The 21,037-nt window shown below is 37.2% G+C and overlaps 1 protein-coding gene across 2 annotated transcripts in view; it reads left to right on the top strand.

Moving 5' to 3' along the window:
- The window catches only part of NUP153 (nucleoporin 153), a 76,308-nt gene that overhangs the window by 17,579 nt on the left and 37,692 nt on the right, over positions 1-21,037 (top strand). For both annotated transcript variants that reach the window (XM_059076767.2, XM_067006727.1), the window contains exons 2-8: positions 3,576-3,801; positions 13,437-13,685; positions 13,825-13,964; positions 14,046-14,174; positions 20,383-20,499; positions 20,586-20,630; positions 20,738-20,794. In XM_059076767.2, coding sequence (XP_058932750.1) covers positions 3,576-3,801; positions 13,437-13,685; positions 13,825-13,964; positions 14,046-14,174; positions 20,383-20,499; positions 20,586-20,630; positions 20,738-20,794 — 963 coding nt within the window. The remainder of the gene's footprint in view (positions 1-3,575; positions 3,802-13,436; positions 13,686-13,824; positions 13,965-14,045; positions 14,175-20,382; positions 20,500-20,585; positions 20,631-20,737; positions 20,795-21,037) is intronic.

Here is a 21,037-nt window from a genome sequence, read left to right on the forward strand (position 1 = left end):
AACACTGGGGAAAAAGTTATTAGTCCACATGGTATTCAGCACAGTCCACTATAAAATTTGTTTTTCTGATTCATTAAATAGTATTTTAATATTGTGATATATTTTGATTATTGTCTGATTAGTACTCCACATGTGTGTTTTCCAGATAACTGAATATTAAGTATACATAATTTTATTCACGTCTTGTAGAGGGATTTTTTCCCTGAAATGTATTGTGATTTCCTGAAATGTATCTAATTTCCTAACCTTTTAAATTAGATTAGTGGTTCTCAAACTATAGCGTATACATCAGATTCAACTGGGAAGGTTTGTGAAAACAGGTGAGCCCTATCTCCTGAATTTAGTAGGGCTGGGATTGGGCCTTAGGTAATGCAGATATAAATGGTGAAGGGACCACATCTTGGGAACCACTAGTACTAGGGTATACTGAGTTTAATTTAACTTTTCTTGATGACTTAGGGTCATTTACCCTATAGAGGCATATTGAAGTAAGGGGATATTTCTTTTTTTTTTTTTTTCGGTACGCGGGCCTCTCACTGTTGTGGCCTCTCCCGTTGCGGAGCACAGGCTCCGGACGCGCAGGCCCAGCGGCCATGGCTCACAGGGCCCAGCCGCTCCGCGGCATGTGGGATCTTCCCGGACCGGGGCTCGAACCCACGTCCCCTGCATCGGCAGGCGGACTCTCAACCACTGCGCCAGCAGGGAAGCCCGATATTTCTTTTTAATAACGGTTCCAGGTCAATTTTAGCATCTGTATTTAATTTTGGTGTCAAGTGCATCATGCTGTCATTCATTGTGCCACTAGTAATTCCTCTCTCACTGTAATTTTTTTTAAATTTTATTTTATTTATTTATTTATTTTTGGCTGCATTGGGTCTTTGTTGCTGCCTGTGGGCTTTCTCTAGTTGAGGCAAGCGGGGGCCACCCTTTCCTGTGGTGCAGGGACTTCTCATTGTGGTGGCTTCTCTTGTGGCGGAGCACAGGCTCCAGATGCACAGGCTTCAGTAGTTGTGGCCCATGGGCTCAGTACTTGTAGTGCACAGGCCTAGTTGCTCCACGGCATGTGGGATCTTCCCGGACCAGGGCTCAAACCCATGTCCCCTGCCTTGGCAGGCGGATTCTTACCCACTGCGCCACCAGGGAAGCCCTCTCACTGTAATTTTGTACTAAGCTGCTCTGGGCTGAGACTAAATAAATTGGTTACATTGTAGTTTAGAAAAGAGAAGGTCTCCAAGCAAAGTTCATGAATTTCAACGAAGGAGCTTTTTTTTTTTTTTTTTTTTTTTTTTTAAATCCATTTGACTGTTCAATTTTTGCTGATTATTCTCCACAATACCTAATGCCACATAAGTGACCTTTGGTTAAGTACAGTGCTAATTTTAAGTTGTTCTGTACTTGCCTCCTTCAGTGAGTAGAGATCACAGGAATCTCTGATACTTTTAGTAGCTAAACACCTTAGAGGAAGTCTACGAAAGATTTATTTTACACTAAATTCTTGCTATAGTGCCTTAACATCGCTTTCTATCAAGTGTGTCTTTGTTTTTTTTTCCTATTTAAACTGTGTTATGTATTTTTTTTTTTTTTTTTTTTGCTGTATGCGGGCCTCTCACTGTTGTGGCCACTCCCGTTGCGGAGCACAGGCTCCGGACACGCAGGCTCAGCAGCCATGGCTCATGGGCCCAGCCGCTCCGCAGCATGTGGGATCTTCCCGGACCGGGGCACGAACCCGTGTTCCCTGCATCGGCAGGCAGATTCTCAACCACTGCGCCACCAGGGAAGCCCCTGTGTTATGTATTGAAGGCACTTTCAAGTCTTGGAATATGGGGAGAGGGTAAATAAATATTTAAATATAAGTAATTAGCAAAATAATAAACATGAATGTTTCTATAAATATTAAATCTTGGAGTAGGTATAGAATCTTTCTTTCCAAAGAAACTAATACTGTGTAACGTTGGCATAGAAAAGGGAAACAGTGAATTTGTGTTTTTCAGTAGTGAGTACTCTAGGGTTGCTGGCTTCATGTGTTAGAGATCTTACACAATGTAGATCTGTTCAAAGTTTCTGTTTGGAGGAAAAGTAATTTATTCCCAGTTGTTACCTACAGCTTTTCAGATAATCAGGAAAATACTATTCAAGTGCTCATATCAGAGGTGTCTTCCATCTTTCCTATTGACAGAATTTTTCAAGGCCTCTTTGTCTTGGGTTTGCTTTCAAGGTTTATGTGTTCTGCCTTAACTTTACTGTTTTTTTTTGTACCTGCTGATTCATTCTTTCCCTTCCATGACTTTCTGTCTGAAATCCTATTCTGTGAAGGGAATTGTTGCCTAAAACTGATTACCTCACCCCAGCTTGTTTCTAATTTTTTTTTCTCATTAGTAATAAAATTATCAGTGTATGTTTCTGTTAATATTTAGTAAATTGTGAAGTGCTTTCACATTACTTCATTTGATCTTCATTATAATTCCTATCAGGTAATAGTGGGAGAGAGTGTTTCTTATTTTACCTAGAGTAAATCATAGTACAGCCTACCAACCCTGAAGTCTATGCTTTTACTCTATCCTAGATATACCACAGCAGTTGTGTTTGTACCTGGGCAAGTTACTTAACTTCATTGTCTCTCTTCATCTGTAAAGTGGCACGGTTAAAACCAATTTCATAAAATTATTGTGAGGATTAAATTGAATAATATGTTTAAACTGCTGAGAACAGTGTCTGTTCTGTGATGAATGTTAATAATGCTGGTAGTTGTTATACCACATCTTTTTCTCCCTTTAAAAGTTACTGTAATAAAATTCTTGGTTTTCAGGCAACATTTGATATAACAAAATTTTACCATCAAAAAAAAAAAAATCTTAGGGCTTCCTTGGTGGCGCAGTGGTTGAGAGTCCGCCTGCAGATGCAAGGGACACGGGTTCGTGCCCCGGTCCGGGAGGATCCCACATGCCGTGCAGCGGCTGGGCCAGTGAGCCATGGCCGCTGAGCCTGCGCGTCCAGAGCCTGTGCTCTGCAACGGGAGAGGCCACAACAGTGAGAGGCCCGCGTACCGAAAAAAAAAAAAAATCTTAGATTATTTCTTGAGTTTATTACGTTGGATTAGTTGTCTTATTGCCTTTTTAAAATTTCTCATTTTTATTTGACTAAATTTTCTTAAAGAATGTGCAATAAAATATTTGAGGAAGCTGTTGAAGGTATTTATTGCCTCTTTTAATATGCTGGGATCAAGATGGATGCCTTTTGTCTGGAATTGTAACATTTTAGTGCATATCTTATTACTAAATCTAAAATTTATATTGCTTAGTTGAAGACCTGTGGGAGTTTTTTAAAGATTAGAATAATATGGCCATTTGGGACAATTATTGGCTCATGGACATATGCATATGAAAGAAAGAAAAAAGTAGGAATTTCATAAAGTTTAGAATTTGTAAAATACATTATGTCAACATTAACTCATGTAACTGAATTTTAGGAAACTTTGTTGGAAACAGTTGTGTTTTGCTTGGCATGGCTTTCTGTAAATAGGTACTTATTTAAAAGATAAATTTCTAAAACTGCCTTACATGTCTTCCCCCCAACAGGGCATTCTCAGCAGGGTTACAGAATCTGTTAAGAATATTGTGCCAGGATGGCTACAGAGATACTTCCACAAGAATGAAGATGTATGTAGCTGTTCAACAGACACAAGAGAGGTGGCACAGTGGCCGGAAAATAGGGAAGATGACCATATAGTATATGCTGGTGAGGAGAACCCTAACATTCATGATGGGAGACTCACTCCTGAGCCAACAGTCAGTAATACAGAAGGTAAATAGAATGTGGGTGTTTTGTTGTGAATGATAGGTTTTCATGCCTTAATTTAAAGTATGTTTATGTTACCTGGCTGTGGTAAATCTAATCATGTAGTACAGAAATGATGTTGGAGGAGGGTGGTGATCACCTTCAAATTAGAAATCTTTTTTATTTATCAGCTTTTCTGTTTATTAAGGGAGGCTGAAACACTGTATCAGTTGAGAGTGCCAGCTCTGCTGTTAGACTTTGGGTTTAAATTTTCACACCACCGATTGTTAGCCATGTGGCTTTGGTCAAGATAATCTTTGTTCTCCTCTGTACCCTCAGAAATGGTTTTGAAAAAAGTAAAGGTGAAGCCCTTTGAGTAGGTCATGGCACTAAGGAGCAGCGTGGCGGTGCTTCCCACAGCACACGGACTTGGGTACGGTGTCACTGCCGTTGTCTCCTGTCCTCTGCAGCTAGTGCAACTGGGCCACTTCATTAATCTTACCGCTGAGTGACCCCGCATTTTAAATGCTTGTTTGGATCCATTTATGGCATTTTTGTGGGTTTTACAAGTATTAAATAGCTTCAGTGTAACCCATGAATGTGACATATTTGGGACTATTACTCTGTCATTTCACTTTATATATTATTTACAGCTTTAGTGAGATGTACTTCACATAACAATAGGACTCACCCATTTAAATTGTATAGTTCAGTGGTTTTGGGTATATACAGAGTTGTTCAGTCACCACAGTCAGTCTTAGAACATTTTAATCACCATCCTTCCCTCCCCATCACCGCAGAATCCTATACCCATTAGTAGTCCCTCCCCGTCCCTACCCCTCCAGCCCTAGGCAACCACCAGTCTGTATACTGGACATTTCATATAAATGGAATCATAACATATGTGATCTTTTGTAACCGGCTTCTCTCACTTAGCATCATGTCTTCAGGGTTCATCCATGTCATAGCGTCTGTCAGAACTTCCTGTTTATTGACAGGTAATAGCTCATGGAATGGAGAAACTACATTTTATTTGTCCATTCATCCGTTGATGGACATTTGTGTTGTTTCTACTTTTGGGGTATTATGAACAGTGCCACTTTGAGTGTTCCTGTGCACGTTTTTGTGTGGATATGTTTTCTCTTGGGTATATACCTAGGAGGAGAATTGCTGGGTCATCTGGTAATTTTACATTTTGAGGAAAAAGTATTTTTCTAAAGTGGCTACACCATCTTACCTTCCCACCAGCGGTGTATGAAGAATGCAGCTTCTTTACAACCTCACAAATACTAATTTTCCTTTTTTCAAAAACATAAATTATACCTGTTTTGGTAGACGTGAAGTGGTATCTCATTGTGTTGATTCGCATCTCCCTGATGACTAATAATGAGCATCTTTTCATGCTTATTGGCCATTTATACATCTTTGGAGAAATGGCTATGCAGATCCTCCTTTTCCATTTTTAACTGGGTTATTTGTCTTTTTATAGTTGAATTGAAAGAGGTCTTCACATATTCTGGATATAAGCCCTTACCTATATATGATTTGCAAGTATTTTCTCCTATTCTGGCTTCTTGATGGTGTCCTTTGAAGCACAAAATTTTAAATTTTGATGAAGTCCACTTTATCCCTCAAGTATATGTTTCTTTCTGTTTATATATTTTTTCTTTCACTACATGTTTTGACTTACTTATAATTATAAAAAATTTTTTCAAACTCTGAAATCTTGTCTTGCCTAAATAATTGATGTGGATATGTGCCTATTAATTTTGGTATACTTAGTAACTTATTTTCCTGCCTGATTTGCTTATAAGGGAAAACTAGTGAGGGTGAAATGGGCTGAAAGAGTGATTCTTATTTGGGAGAAATGGCAAATCTAAGTTTTCTTAGTGATATTCAGTTTGGCTTAGTCTTCAAATCCTTGCTTATTTTTATTAGAGTAACTTAGGGAGTTTTAATATCTGTACTGTTCAAGGTTTCTTTCTAATACATTACCAGCAATCATCTTGAGTTTTTTTTTGGTAGATCTCTAAGGTGACTGCTTCTATATTGTTCTCTTTTCTGGACATCAGATGGGACCACAGCTTCTCTCTTTCTTTTGACTGGAGACTTTTAGTGTGCAGCAGCATATATCTACAGTGACTGAAACCTTCTTTTGCATCCTAATAAGTATGCTTGTGGGGATTAACTAACTTGAAGAATTTAATTCAGGTGTGAGATTAATGGCGTTACTCATTGTACATCTGTAAAGTTCTTTTTTGTTTGTATTTTCATTGAAATTATGGAATTAATTCAGTGGTCTGCCAAGGTTAATTCCAACTTGGATTTTATTCATTATATTATTAGGTTTGCAAGGTAGCTTTTCTGTTATGTGTATATTACACACACCTTTGTGAATAACTCCTAAATTTAAATTATTGTGGAAATTTTCAAACTACAAAAGTAAGGAGGATAGTCCAATGAACCTCCATGTACCTGTTACCCAGCTTCAAAGACAACCAGCTTATGGCTGACTTTGTTTTCTTTATCCCCACATCTATTCACCTACCTTCTCAGTCTAACTCCCCTGATTTTTTAGAAGCAAATTGTGAACAGCTTTCTGATACTAACTTCAAAAACTTGATGGCATTTTCCCTCTGTCTTGTCTAAGAGCTGACTTCTGCTCCTATCTTAAAATCGGTAAGTTCCAGGCAGTTCTCTTCTCACAATCTGCCTCCACCTTTCTCAAAGGATTTATTCAACAGTTGCGGTCACATAATGTGTGCCTACAGTACTGTTGATAACTCCCCAGTATGATGAATATAGATCTTACTAGATGTAGCAAATCAGTTTATGTTTACTCTGTGAAACATTACTCTTAAATTTGACAATGCATTCTCAGAACAACTTAGATATACTTGCTCTTACAGTAGTGTAAAATTATCAAAAGTTTAAAATAATTTAGATATAACAGTCCTGAGTGTTGTCTACTAAATAGTAATTTCACCACTGTAACTTCTGTGTTAATAGTAACTGGAGCTGGAGAGTATAGGACATTCTTCAAATAGCACAGTGCAGTACGACAGTTATAGAATCTGTGGCCCCTTTCAGATCTGTTGTCTGCAGCTGTCTGCTTATATGTACCTCCTTGTACTGACTGTCTTAATGATGGTGAGCCATTAGGTGTCTAGATTTCTTCTCCTAGGGTAATGAAATGGATCAATGAGGAGAACCTCAAATAATGTACATGTTAGATTTTTATGGATTCAGTAAGAGTTCAGGCCTCTGAGAGCCCCACAGTGACATATCTAATATGCTAGTCAGCAGTAGATTGAAGTTGTAGACTACATTGGCTGATTGATACTGTGTGATCATAAGTGTCCTCCTAGAAACTGGGCATTTATGGCTGATGTGAATCTGTGGATGATGTGGCCTTATTTAGTCTTATGATCCCAAAATGCGTCCTTTATTGAGCCTGATTTGGAGGCGTTAAGGAAGCTCTGTAAATATAAAAAACTGGCTTTGCTATTAGCAGCATACCTTCCAGTTGAAATATCATACTAGATTTCTTTTTTCTCCATAGCTTCTGTATATACTAGATTTAGTAAATGTCTGCCAATATCTAGAAAGTTGTCCTGTCACTTTTATCCTACAGGATAAACTGCTGTAGGGGTGAGAGAATGGGTAAGTAAAAAGCACTTTTAGGGGGCTTCCCTGGTGGCGCAGTGGTTGGGAATCCGCTTGCCAATGCAGGGGATACGGGTTCGTGCCCCGGTCCGGGAAGATCCCACATGCCGCGGAGCGGCTGGGCCCGTGAGCCATGGCCGCTGGGCCTGCGCATCCGGAGCCTGTGCCCCGCAACGGGAGAGGCCACAACAGTGAGAGGCCCGCATACCACAAAAAAAAAAAAAAAAAAAAAAAAAAAAAGCACTTTTAGGATATAACATACTACAAAATTAGAATATTTAATACTCTAAGAAACATTTCAGCCTGTATGTATATGAATCCTGACTGCAGAGAAATTGAAATATGATCATCTTGAGATGCCAGTAGGTTTAAATGCCAATGCCAGTAGATTTCGAAGCTCCAGACAGTTTCTGTCTTAACTTGAGCAAGCTTGATAAGAAATTATTACATATACATTAAATTCTAATTCCCCATTCCTGCTCCACCCCAGCCGCTGGCAAACACCATTGTAGTTTCTCTATGACTTTGACTACGTACCTCATATGAGTAGAATCATACAGTATTTAATCTTTTGGGACTGACTTATTTCACTCAGCAGAGTGTCTTCAAAGTTCATTCACATTATTGTAGCATATATCAGAATTTATTTCCTTTTTAAGGCCGAAGAATATTCACTGTATGTATTTACCACATTTATTTATTCATTCATCTGTTGATGGACACTTAACGTTACTTCCACCTTTGGCTCTTGTGAGTAATGCTGTTAGGAACATGGTTGTACGCATCTCTTTGAGACTCTGCTTTCAGTTCTTTTGGATATATACCCAGAAGTGGAATTGCTGGGTCATATGTTAATTCTATTTTTAATTTTTTGAGGAACCACCATACTGTTTTCCACAATGGCCGCACCCATTTTACATTTCCTCTCAACAGTGCACAAGGTTTCTAGCTTCTCCACATCCATGCCAACATTACTTCCTTTTTTCCTGATAGTAGCTGTCCTAATGAGTGTGAAGTGGTATCTCATTGTGGGTTTGATTTGCATTTTTCTGATGATTAGTGATGCTGAGCATCTTTTCATATGCTTGCTGGTTGTATATTATCTTTGGAGAAATGTTTGTTCAAGTCCTTTGCCCAGTTTTTAATCAGGTTATTTGATTTGTTGTTATTGTTGTTGAGTTGTAGGAGTCCTTTATATGTTCTAGATATTAACCCCTTATCATATATATGACTTTCAAACATTTTCTACCATTCTGTAAGTTGCCTTCTTACTCTTGATTGTGTCTTAGTGCACAAAAATTTTTAAGTTTTATATAGTCCCACATGTCTTTTTTCTTTTGTTGCCTGCCATATCTAAGAAATCACTGCCAAGAATAATGTCTTGAAGCTTTTCTCTGTTATTTTTCCTATAAGTTTTATAGTTTTGGGTCTTACGTTAGGTCTTTAAAACAGTTTGGGTTTATTTTTGTATATAGTGTAAGGTAAGGGTCCAGTTTCCCTCTTTTGCCTGTGGGTATCCAGTTTTCCCAAAATTATTTGTTGAAGAGACTGTCCTTTCCCCATTTATTGACTGGTCTTGGCACTGTGTCAAGGATCATTTGACCATGTATGCAAGGGTTTATTTCTGGGCTCTCTATTCTTTTCCATTGGTCTACCTGTCTGACTTTATGCCAGCAGCATACTTTTGATTACTGTTTTGTAATAAGTTTTTGAAATCAGGAAGTGTGAGATCTCCAGTGTTGTTCTTTTTCAAGATTATCTTGGTTATAAGTGGTCCCTAGAGATTCCATAGGAATTTTAGGGTGGATTTTCCTATTTTTGTCAAAAAAAAAGTCATTGGTTTTTTTTTTTTAAAGGAATTGCATTGAATCTGCAGATCACTTTGGGTAGTATTGACATTTTAACAGCATTAGGTCTTCCAACCTAAGAACATGGGATGTCTTTCTATTTATTTACATCTTCTTAAATTCCTTTCAGCAATGTTTTGTAGTTTTCATCATGCAAGTCTTTCACTTCCTTCCTTAGTTAATTCCTAAATGTTTTATTCTTTTTGAAGCAATTAATAATGGAATCATTTTCTTTATTTACTTTTTAGATTGTTCATTGTTAGTGTTTAGAAACAAACCTGATTTTTGTATGTTGATTTTGTATTCTGCCACTTTGCCGAATTTGTTTATTCTAACACTTTTTTTGGTGGAATATTTAGGGATTTATGCTTATAAGATATATCATTTGAAAACATAATTTTATTTCTTCCCTTCCAATTTGGATGAATTTAGTTTCTTGCCTTATTACTCTAGCTAGAGTTTCCAATCCTGTGTTAAATGGATGGGGAATGCAGTCATTCTTCTCTTATTCCTGGTCTTGGAGGAAAATCAGTCTTTTCACCATTAGGTATGATGTTAGCTGTTAGTTTTTCATATATATGGCTTTTGTTATGTTGATGTTTCCTTCTAGTCTTATTCGAGTGTTTTTGTCTGCACTTTTTTTTTTTTTAATGTAATAGCACTTTGAAACTAAATAATCCAGAATTATTTTGCATTGCTTAAGCTGGTAAATATTTTTGAAGACAAACTTTTAGAAAGATAGTATTGATACATAGAAGAAGATTACAGAGTAATTTCAAGTAGCAAATACAGTCAAGCACCACAGTAAAGAATAGCAGACTCTTCTTACTCTTACTAATTGGGGACAGTTAATGTAGGGATGCAAGGAATCATTAATCATTAGGGAATTATTAATATAATTTAGCATGTCAATAGGTGAAATGAGGTTGTAAATTGTTTCTTTCAGGTAGATACTAAATAGGCATTTGCTAAAACTTAAAAATCTATTGTTCTTTATTTCTACTTGGAATATGGAAACCACTGCTTAATATGTCAGTCATCCACAGGCCAGAAATCATGTGTCATGGTGAAACAATAGAAGCATTTTTTTAAATGTGATTTTTCAAGTGATTTTTGACTAAATTATTTTGTAGAATATGGGTGGAGATTCTGGGTTCCGTTGTCTTCCTCTGGGAAGTATTGATTCTTGTTTCAGGAAGCAGTTGTTACTGAATGATCATTTTGAACTCTTACATGGTTTTATGTTTTATTAATGTCCATCTGTGGAAAATCCAAGGTGTGTGTTAAGTCCCCTAAAGTGGTGGGATTTAGCCTCCAAACTCTGTCTCCTCTGTGGCTTTTTAGGTGGGTTTGCAGCAGGTCTTGTTCTAGGACATGGCCCTTAGTCTCAAGGGAAAGCTCTTCTGGTATCTCAGCTGAATGTCAGGGATTTAAGGAGGTGTTTATGGGATCTCTAAATTCTGGCAGTCTTGGAACTTCACTGTCCTCAGCACTGCTTTTTTCCCCTAGCACTGGTCAACCTTCTAGTAGCTGTTTTCTCAATTTCATAGCAGCTGCTATTTGGTAAGCCTTAGGTGGTCTTGCTCTGTGTATGTATAGCCCGTCCACGCTCTGGACACTCCTGTGTAGACTTCTGGAGGCCCCTTCCTGTGTAGTTTTCTACTGTCCAGTGCCCTTAATTCTGATTTGTGCCTACTGTATTTTGCTTTGACTCCATCTCTCTCTGCCAGGTCTGGAAATGTTCCTAGACAGCTGGGTAGTGATAGGGCTCACTGTAAGTTTTTCTTGTATGTTTTCTGTTGTCTGAAAGTTGTTACCTCATATATATTGTCCACTTTTATAGTTACTTACAGTAAGAAGGGCTAGTCTAGGGCCCCACTAATTCCAGCCTAACTGGAAGAGAGTCTTTTGGAAACTTGACAAATGATTCTAAAGTTCTTAAAAATACACCAGAAAATGAATAGAGAAATCCTGAAAAAGAGTAAGGGAAATGTGATGTAAGTCAGAGTAACTTTTATAGGCACTAAATGTGTTATAAAGCTATAGGATTTAAAACATTATGGTACTGGTATAGATATATATCGTTGGGGAAGGCCTCTTCGAATTTACTATGTGGTAGAGGTGGCTTCTCGATCAGTGAGGAAAAGATGGCTTACTTAAGAAGATTATTTTAGAATATAAACAGACTAACCATTTGGAAAACAATGAAGATAAATCATTCCCTCGCTACTTCATCATAACTAATTCCATATGGAGTCAAGATTAAACATTATATTGAAATAAAAGCAATACTACCAAAAAGAAGAGAGTAAAATTTTTTATTTCTTAGTCTTGGAATGGTAGAAGTCTCTGTTAAAATACATATTATTTTCTGTATTACAAAGGACACCATCAAAAAAATACTGGTTTCAACCAACAGTGAAAAAAATTAGTTGTGATATTTCAGGTCATGTCACACTAATCTTACTGATCAAAAAGAAACTAGATTGGACTAATTTTTTTTTAACATCTTTATTGGAGTATAATTGCTTTACAATGTGGACTAATTGTATTAGCAAGATAAACTATATTAATGAGTAGTTAACAGAAGAAATATAAATGACCAGTGAATAGGGAAGGGTGCTCAATATGTCATTTAAATAAATGCAGGTAGTAATGATGCCATTGGACACAGTAGATTGACAGAAATCAGAAAAGGTTATTATTATCCAGTATTGGAGAGCATGGGGGAAATATACATTGTCATTTACTGTTTATGCAGTAAAGCTTAACAGAAAACCTTTGGATCCACAGTATCTCTCATAAGCAAAAGTGAGCATGTACTCTGATCCAGTAAGACAGGGCAGTTCCACAAATTATTGTTTATCCATTGATTCGCAGGATACCTTGCACTACTTAGGCTGCTTTATGGGCCCAATTTCAGACTTACAGAGTCAGATTTTTTGTGGGTCACTTAGGCATATTTCTTAAATAATTTCTCCTCGTGTTTCTCTTACATATTTAAAGAACCATGGATTTATCCAAAAAGAATACAGTCTGCAAATATAAGTGTTTGTATGTTTGATAGAATATTGAGAAAACAATTACATAAATAATTATGCGAAATCAGTCAGATAAAATAGAATGTGGTCTTCACATGGAATGTGCTCTGTGTGTGGAGACAAAATTATACGATAAATGAAAAAAACAAGTCACAGAACATAATGCATAAGCATGATTATGTGATTAGGGAAAATGTATATGCATATAGAATGTCTGAGAGGATATACAAATTTTTTTGAGATATAATTGATTTACAGTATTATATGTTTCAGATGTACAGCATAGTGATTCACAGTTTTTAAAGATTATTCTCCCTTTATCATTATTGTAAAATATTGCTTATATTCCCTGTGCTATACAATAAATATGTCCTTGTAGTTTATACATTTTATATGTAGTAGTTTGTATCTCTTACTATCCCTACCCCTGTCTTGCGCCCACCCACTTCTCTCTCTCTCCACTGGTAACTACTAGTTTGTTCTCTGTATTTGTGAGTCTGTTTCTTTTTTGTAATATTCATTAGTTCTATTTTTTAGGTTCCTCATGTAAGTGATATCATACACTGTTTGCCATTTGCTGACTTATTTCACTAAGCATAATAATATAATACTCTCTAATACTCTCCATCTCCATCCATGTTGACGCAAAATGGCAAAATTTCATTCTTTTTTTATTAACTGAATAACATTCCATTGGAGGATATACAAATTTAATAGGGGTTGTTTCTGGAGGGATGGACTTACCTTTTTGTTTCATGACTTTCTTATATAGCTTCGTTGCTTTTATTTTTCCATGAGCAGATTTTATTGTTTTTTTTTCTTATTGAGCACATTTTATAATACCAATTTGAGAGAAGTCAAGAACCTTGTACTTTTAGAAGTTTATTTGATAATGAAGTATATTTTGACACTAGGTTAGGTAAATATCAGTTAGTTGAAACTTTGGCTAAAGAATATCTTAAATTGGGCTTATGGGAGGCTTCAGTGTTTTGAATTGAAGCTATATTTATCATACAGTATATTTTCTTGAAACAAACACTGTTTTGTTTTGACAGTGTATTGCTTTTTCTAAGTTGAGTATTCATAATATTAATGCTTTTCTTTTGAGAACCCTCAACAACTAGTACTGCTTCAAATTATCCAGATGTATTAACAAGGCCTTCTCTCCACCGGAGCCACCTGAATTTCTCCATGTTGGAATCTCCTGCATTGCACTGTCAGCCCTCCACATCTTCGGCATTCCCAATTGGCAGTTCTGGATTTTCCCTCGTAAAGGAAATTAAAGATTCTACCTCTCAGCATGATGATGATAACATCTCAACCACCAGTGGTTTTTCTTCAAGAGCTTCTGACAAAGGTATTCTTGGCATTTGGTAGTAAAAATAAATTTCGTGGGATAAGTTTTCCTCACTTGGTTGTCATTTTCATTTTCTATTTATAAAAATATAGGCCTTGTAATTAGGGGCGTTACTATGCATTGCATATTTTTGTTTCAGATATAGCTGTTTCAAAGAACACTTCAGTGCCACCTCTGTGGTCCCCAGAGGCTGAACGCTCTCATTCACTCTCACAGCACACTGCCACCAGCTCAAGAAAACCAGCATTCAATTTGTCTGTCTTTGGAACACTTTCTCCTGTGAGTAGTCATTTGATTTGATTTAACCACGTTAGTTTTGAGTGTTTATTGCTTATAATTTATCATTATGTTTTTGTGCAGTCACTTGGGCATTCTTCAGCTCTTAAAACAAGTCAGCTTGGAGATTCTCCTTTTTACCCTGGAAAAACGACATATGGTGGGGCAGCAGCTGCTGTAAGACAGTCTAAACTACAAAACACACCCTATCAGGTTGGTTTGAATAGGAGGAGGATTCGTAACCTTTTTTTTTTATATATATAATCAATAAGTAACTATTGGCACTCAGAGTTTTGGTTTAGTTATTCTTTGGTGAAATGATAGAACTCTGGATTACACTCTTTTCATTTAAGGGCTATATTAATATTATTTGAGACCCAAGGGAACATTTTATACATTATTTGTGATTTATTTATTCATTCACTCATTCATTCATTCATATATTTATTTATGGCTATGTTGGGTTTTTGTTGCTGCACACGGGCTTTCTCTAGTTGTGGTATGTGGGCTTCTCTTGTTGCGGAACATGGGTTCTAGGTGCGCGGGCTTCAGTAGTTGCAGCACACGGGCTCAATAATTGTGGCCTGTGGGCCCTAGAGTGCGCGGGTTTCTGTAGTTGTGGATACAGACTCAGTAGTTGTGGCTTGTGGGCTCTAGAGTGCAGGCTCAGTAGTTGTGGTGCATGGGCTTAGGTGCTCTGTGGCATGTGGGATCTTCCCCAGCCAGGGATTGAACCTGTGTCTGCCACATTGGCAGGTGGATTCTTTTTTTAAAATTTATGTATTTTTTGGCTGCGTTCGGTCTTTGTTGCTGAGCGCGGGCTTTCTCTAGTTGTGGCGAGTGGGGGCTACCCTTCGTTGCGGTGCGCAGGCTTCCCACTGCAGTGGCTTCTCTTGTTACAGACATGGGCTCTAGGCACACGGGCTCAGTAGTTGTGACTCGCAGGCTCTAGAGTGCAGGCTCTGTAGTTGTGGTGCACGGGCTTAGATGCTCCGTGGCATGTGGGATCTTCCCAGACCAGGGCTCAAACCTGTGTCGCCTGCCTTAGCAGGCAGATCCCTAACCACTGCACCACCAGGGAAGTCCCTGTGTGTGTGTGTTTTAGGAAGTATGATGATTAATTCCTTTTTTAAAAAAATTGAGGTATGGGCTTCCCTGGTAGCGCAGTGGTTGAGAGTCCGCCTGCTGATGCAGGGGACGCGGGTTCGTGCCCTGGTCTGGGAAGATCCCACATGCCGCGGAGTGGATGGGCCTGTGAGCCATGACCACTGAGCCTGTGTGTCTCCGCAACGGGAGAGGCCACAGCAGTGAGAGGCCTGCGTACCACCAAAAAAAAAAAAATTGAGGTATAATTTACATGTAGTAAAATTTACCCTTTCCACAGTATTTGAATTTTAACTAAACACATACAGTTGAGTAACCACTTCTGCAATCAAAATACTGAATAAGCATTTCCATCACCCCAGAATATAACCTTGTGCATCTCTGTAGTCAGCCCTTCTTCCTTCTTCTACCTCTTGGCAACCACTGATCTGTTTTCTTTCCCTGTAGTTTTGTTTTTTTCCCAGGATGTCGTAAATCTAATCACATACTGTGTAGTTTTCTGAATGTGGCTTATTCTGCTTAGCATAATGTATGTAAGATCAGTCTCAGTATTTGCATATATCAGTAGTTCCTTTTTATTGCTGAGTTATTGTTTATCTGCTCACCAGTGACAGGATGCTTGGGTTGTTTCTAATTTTTGTCCATTGTGAATGAAGCTGCTATAAACATTAATTTTCATTTCTCTTGGGTAAATACCTAAAAGTTGGACTGCTAAGTCACATGGTAAATATACATTAATTTTATAATAAACCATGAAAGTGTTTTCCAAAGTGGCTGCTACCACTTTGCATTCTCACCAGTATTATAAGTGTGTTCTGATCAGCACTTGTTATCGTTAGTGTTTTGTTTATTTCAGGCATTCTAGTGGGCGTGTAGTGATAACGCTAACTCACTGTGGTTTTGCATTTCCCTAATGACTAATGATGTTGGGGCATCTTTCCATGTGCTTATTTACCATCAATATATCTTAGGTGAAGTACGTGTTCAAATCTTACTGCCCATTAAAAAAAAAATCTAAAAACATTTTTCACTGAGTTATAATTAATATAGAATATTAGTTTTAGATGTGCAACGTAGTGATTTGATATTTTTATACATTATGAAACAACTGTATTAAGACCAGTTATCATCCATCACCATACAGAGTTGTTAAAATATTACTGACTATATTCTCTGTGTGTATGCTACATCCCTGTGACTTATTTATTTTATAGCTGAAGTGTACACCTATTAATCCCCTTCACTTTTTTTGTCTGTCCCTTTTGCCCATGAAAAAAAAATTTTTTTTTCTTATTAGTGAGTTTTGAGAGTTCATTATTCAAGATGTAAGTCCTTTATTAGATATATGTTTTGCAAATATTTTCTCCCATTCTCTGGCTTGTCTGAACAATATCTTGTCAAGAGCAGTTTTTACTTTTGATGACATTCAGCATATTGTTTTTTCTTCCTTTTATGGTTCACGTTTTTGGTGTCATATCTAAGAAATTTTTGCCTAACCCAAGGTCACAGAGACTTCCTTCTGTTTTCTTTTAGAAGCTTTATAGTTTGAGGTTTTAATTTGGATCTGTGATTCATTTTGAGGTAAAATGTTTGTGTGTGATATGATGTGTGGATCAAGATTCATTTTTTTAACATATGGATTTTCATTTTTTCTAGTCCTATTTGTTGATAAGACTGTACTTTCTCCATTGAATTGCCTTTGCACCTTTTATGAAAATTAGTTGACCATATATGTGGCTCTATTTCTGGACTTTCTGTTCTTTTCCATTGATGTGTGTGTGCGCGTGCACATATGTATGTGTGTGTATATATATATATATATACACACACACACACACACCTATCTTTTGTCAACACTATCCTTTTGGCTTGACTACTATATCTTTATGTTAAGTCTTTTTTTTTTTTTGGTGGTACACGGGCCTCTCACTGCTGTGGCCTCTCCCTTTGCGGAGCACAGGCTCCGGACACGCAGGCTCAGCGGCCATGGCTCACGGGCCCAGCCGCTCCGCGGCATGTGGGATCTTCCCGGACCGGGGCACGAACCCGTGTCCCCTGCATCCGCAGGTGGACTCTCAACCACTGCGCCACCAGGGAAGCCCTATGTTAAGTCTTGAAATCAAGTAATCTGAGTCTACCAAACCCCCCTGCCCCCGCCCAAGATTGTTTTGGCTTTTCTAGTTCCTTTACTTTTTCATAATTTTAGAATTACCTTATCAGTTTCCACAAATCTGGGATTCTGATTGTGATTGCATTGAATCTAAAGATCAATTTGGGGAGAATATACATCTTAACAAAATTGAGTCTTCCAATCAGTGAACACAGTATGTCTCTCCATTATATAGGTCTTTTTATTTCTTTCATCAGTGTTTTGTAGTATTCATCACACAGACCTTGCACATATTTTGTTGGATGTATACCTAAGTATTTTATGTTATTTGGTATTAGTCAACAATAAATAGCCTGAATAGTCTATTCAGTCAATTGAATTCATAGTTAAAGTACTTTCCACCCAAGAAAACTTCAAGCCCAGATAGCTTCCCTGGCAAATTCTACCAAACATTTAAGAGAAAAATATTACCAATTTCATACAAACTTTTCCATACAATAGGAAGGCATACTTCCCAACACATTTATGAGGCCAAATTACCCTGATATTAAGCCGGACAAAGACATTGCAAGAACTCTACAAACCAGTATTTCTCATGAATTACCTACACAAGCCTTTTCAACAGATATTTGCAAATTGCACCCAGTATATATAAAAAGGATACTACATTATGATGAAGTGAGGTTTATCCTGGGAATGCAAGGTTGGCTTAATATTTGAAAATTAATGTGATCTACTATGGAAACAAACTAAAGAAAAAAAACTGAATGAACATCTCCACAGATACATAAAACACATTTGACAAAATCGAACATCCATTCATGGTAAAAATTTTCAGTGACCTAGGAATAGATGGGAACCTACTCAACCTGATAAATTTTATCTACAGAAAGTCTTCGGCTAGCATCGTACTCATGGTGAAAGCTTAATATTTTCTTCCTAAGATCAGGAAGAGGGGCTTCCCTGGTGGCGCAGTGGTTGAGAATCCGCCTGCCGATGCAGGGGACGCGGGTTTGTGCCCCGGTCTGGGAAGATCCCACGTGCTGCGGAGCGGCTGGGCCCGTGAGCCATGGCCGGTGGGCCTGTGCGTCCGGAGCCTGCGCTCCGCAAAGGGAAAGGCCACAACAGTGAGAGGCCCGTGTACCACAAAAAAAAAAAAAAAAAAAAAAAAGATCAGGAAGAGAACAAGGTTGTCTGCTGTCACCGCTCCTGATCAGTGCTGTGCTGCAGGACCTAGCGAAAGCAAGAGCACAGAAATACAAGGCACCCTGATTAGAAAGGAAGAAGTAAAAATGACTCCTATTCGTAGACAACGTGCTTGTCTACATAGAAAAACTTAAGAAGCACCAAAAGTTGTCAGAACTTACAAATGAGTTTAGCAAGGTCACAGAATAAAGGTAAACATACAAAATCAGCTGTATTTACATGCGTATATTAACAGAACAATTGGAAATTGATAACTTTTTTAAAAACATCAATTTAAGGTAAATTGCATCATTCTGTGCTTTGTCCCAAGAGCTACTTGATCATAAAAGTCCGGTTTCATGTGTATGTTGTCATGGTGCTTACATTACAGGTTTTGACCTTTTAAAGATGGAGGTGTAATAATACTTTAAGCCTGTAGGCTTTTGGAGAGGGAGATCCTTTTGAGGATGATAATCCATGATATAGAAGTGACACAAAAGCAAGTATATATGAAGATTGTGTTTCGTCCTTAGGAGTAGTTTCTTTCTTAAGTAGAGGATGCTTCTATATGTAATTGACAGTAATTATGAGTCTTATTTCTGAGTGTGTTGTTCATGAAGGGCAATCTTTTGTTTCTTAAAGTGTTAACTGGATGTTGGAGTTACACAGGGAGTTTCTTCTAGAGCTTAAACTGGATCATATTACTCTTTTTCACAAAATTTTTACAGTTAAAATAGTTCAGCGTGTATTAGAAGATAAGATGAAGTATGCCTGTGATTCATGGAACAGTCCAAGTCAGAGTATATTTCTGCTGCTTCCTCCTCTGTTTCTCGTATCAAATCCTGTACATTTTAATGCTGAGTCCTGACGCACCCTTAGAATCCTTGTCAGCATGAGCTTCCAGCTGTTCATCATTGATATTTGGGGTTAAATCTACTTCCTGTTCCTTTCCTAGGGTGTTAGAGCTGGGAGGTATATTGAAGATTCTTTAATTCCGTTCCATTTTATTGATTTGTGAATTGAGGCCCTGAGAGACCACTGACCAGCAGAATCCAATGACAGACTGTCATGTTTTCCCCGAGGATTTTAATGTTGCCTCATGTTTGCCAAAGCCTCTGGCCTGAACAGCAGCCCTAAAACAGTGCACCAAGTTCTTAATAAAACTAACGTAGAATATTGCAGCTACTCTGAAAATAAAATGAATATTGGTATCAGAGAAATTTATTTAAAGTAGTTATTATGATTCAAGTTTTCAGACATTATGAGCTATTTATAGAGTTATATTTTGATTGTGAGCATATATATTTTTTATATTAAGCATTTCCACACTGCATTTGTGGTAGTCACTTGGGTGTTGGAATGTTATAATGCGTTCATGACAAAAGGAAATGTTTCTATTAGAATTTGTAAACATTGTGTGTTAAAGGATACATATTTATTCTTTATAAGGATTTTTCCTTAATTCCAATTTTAAGAATGTTTAAAAGTCATTTATTAAGAAATAGCCTGAGTATTTAAAATTTTTCTTATATTAAAATTTGAGAAAAGTCAGTTTAAAAATTTTAATTTCCATGTCAATAAAAGTTTATAGTCTTGTTTAGCTCTCTTGGATGTTACTATAGTTAGAAGTTATTTAATACCAAAAATAATTAATACTAATGCAGTTCTCATTAGTGTTCTTTGATTTAAATATCAGGGACAAATTGATCCAGGTGATACTATAACTTTTTACCAATTGTCTCATTTTTCACATTTAACATAGCTGACAGGTCTTTAGAGTAGCATGTGCTCTCTTATCATTTTTATCTGATTGTAATTTCTCAGAGAATTGAATTTTCAATAAAAGCATAAAGAAAAAACGTTGAACATGAGCTTAATGATACCACCCAGAGATAAGTTGCTGTTAACAGTTAATCCTATTTCACTTCTCACATTCATTCTATTTTGTAAATATTTTCGTTGCCTGAAATACGTGCTTTATGGTTTACGGTTCCAACAAATAACTCAAGGTTTACATTATAGGCACCAGTCAGAAGACAGATGAAAGCTAAGCAGCTGAACACACAATCCTATGGTGTGACTAGTTCAACAGCTCGGAGGATATTGCAGTCTTTAGAGAAGATGTCAAGCCCTCTAGTGGTAAATTTTTTAAATCACAAATTCAGGAGTGTAACAGAATTTGAGTTTAGTGAAAAATCTTAATTTTGTTATTTCAACATTAACAGGATGCAAAAAGAATTCCATCTGTTTTTTCTTCTCCTCTGAATTCTGTAAGTTGACTTTTAAATCTTTTTAGGAGATATATTTTTATATATTGGTGATGAGAGTCATATTTTTTCAGTTTCCCATCCATTCTAATAGTGTTTTATTTTTTCAGCCTCTTGATAGGAGTGGGATAGATACCACCACAGATTTTCAGGCCAGAAGGGAAAAGGTAAGACTTCTTTAGCATTTATTTAAGGTATTGGCAGTTTTGTTGTATTTATTTTTAAGTTGGCAGATATACAAATTACCTTTAGTTGATGGTCATTAGGGAACATGTTTGAAAAAAATAGATTTTTTTACTTGGACATTGTAGCCTCTTGTGAGGGCCTTACCACATGCTGTATATGTAGTAGATGCTCAGTGAATATTTCTTGGTTATTTGGCATTTCCATCTTCAGTATCCTGACAGTCA

Source organism: Kogia breviceps, chromosome 10 (assembly GCF_026419965.1).
Source record: "Kogia breviceps isolate mKogBre1 chromosome 10, mKogBre1 haplotype 1, whole genome shotgun sequence".
Taxonomy (NCBI): Eukaryota; Metazoa; Chordata; class Mammalia; order Artiodactyla; family Physeteridae; genus Kogia; species Kogia breviceps.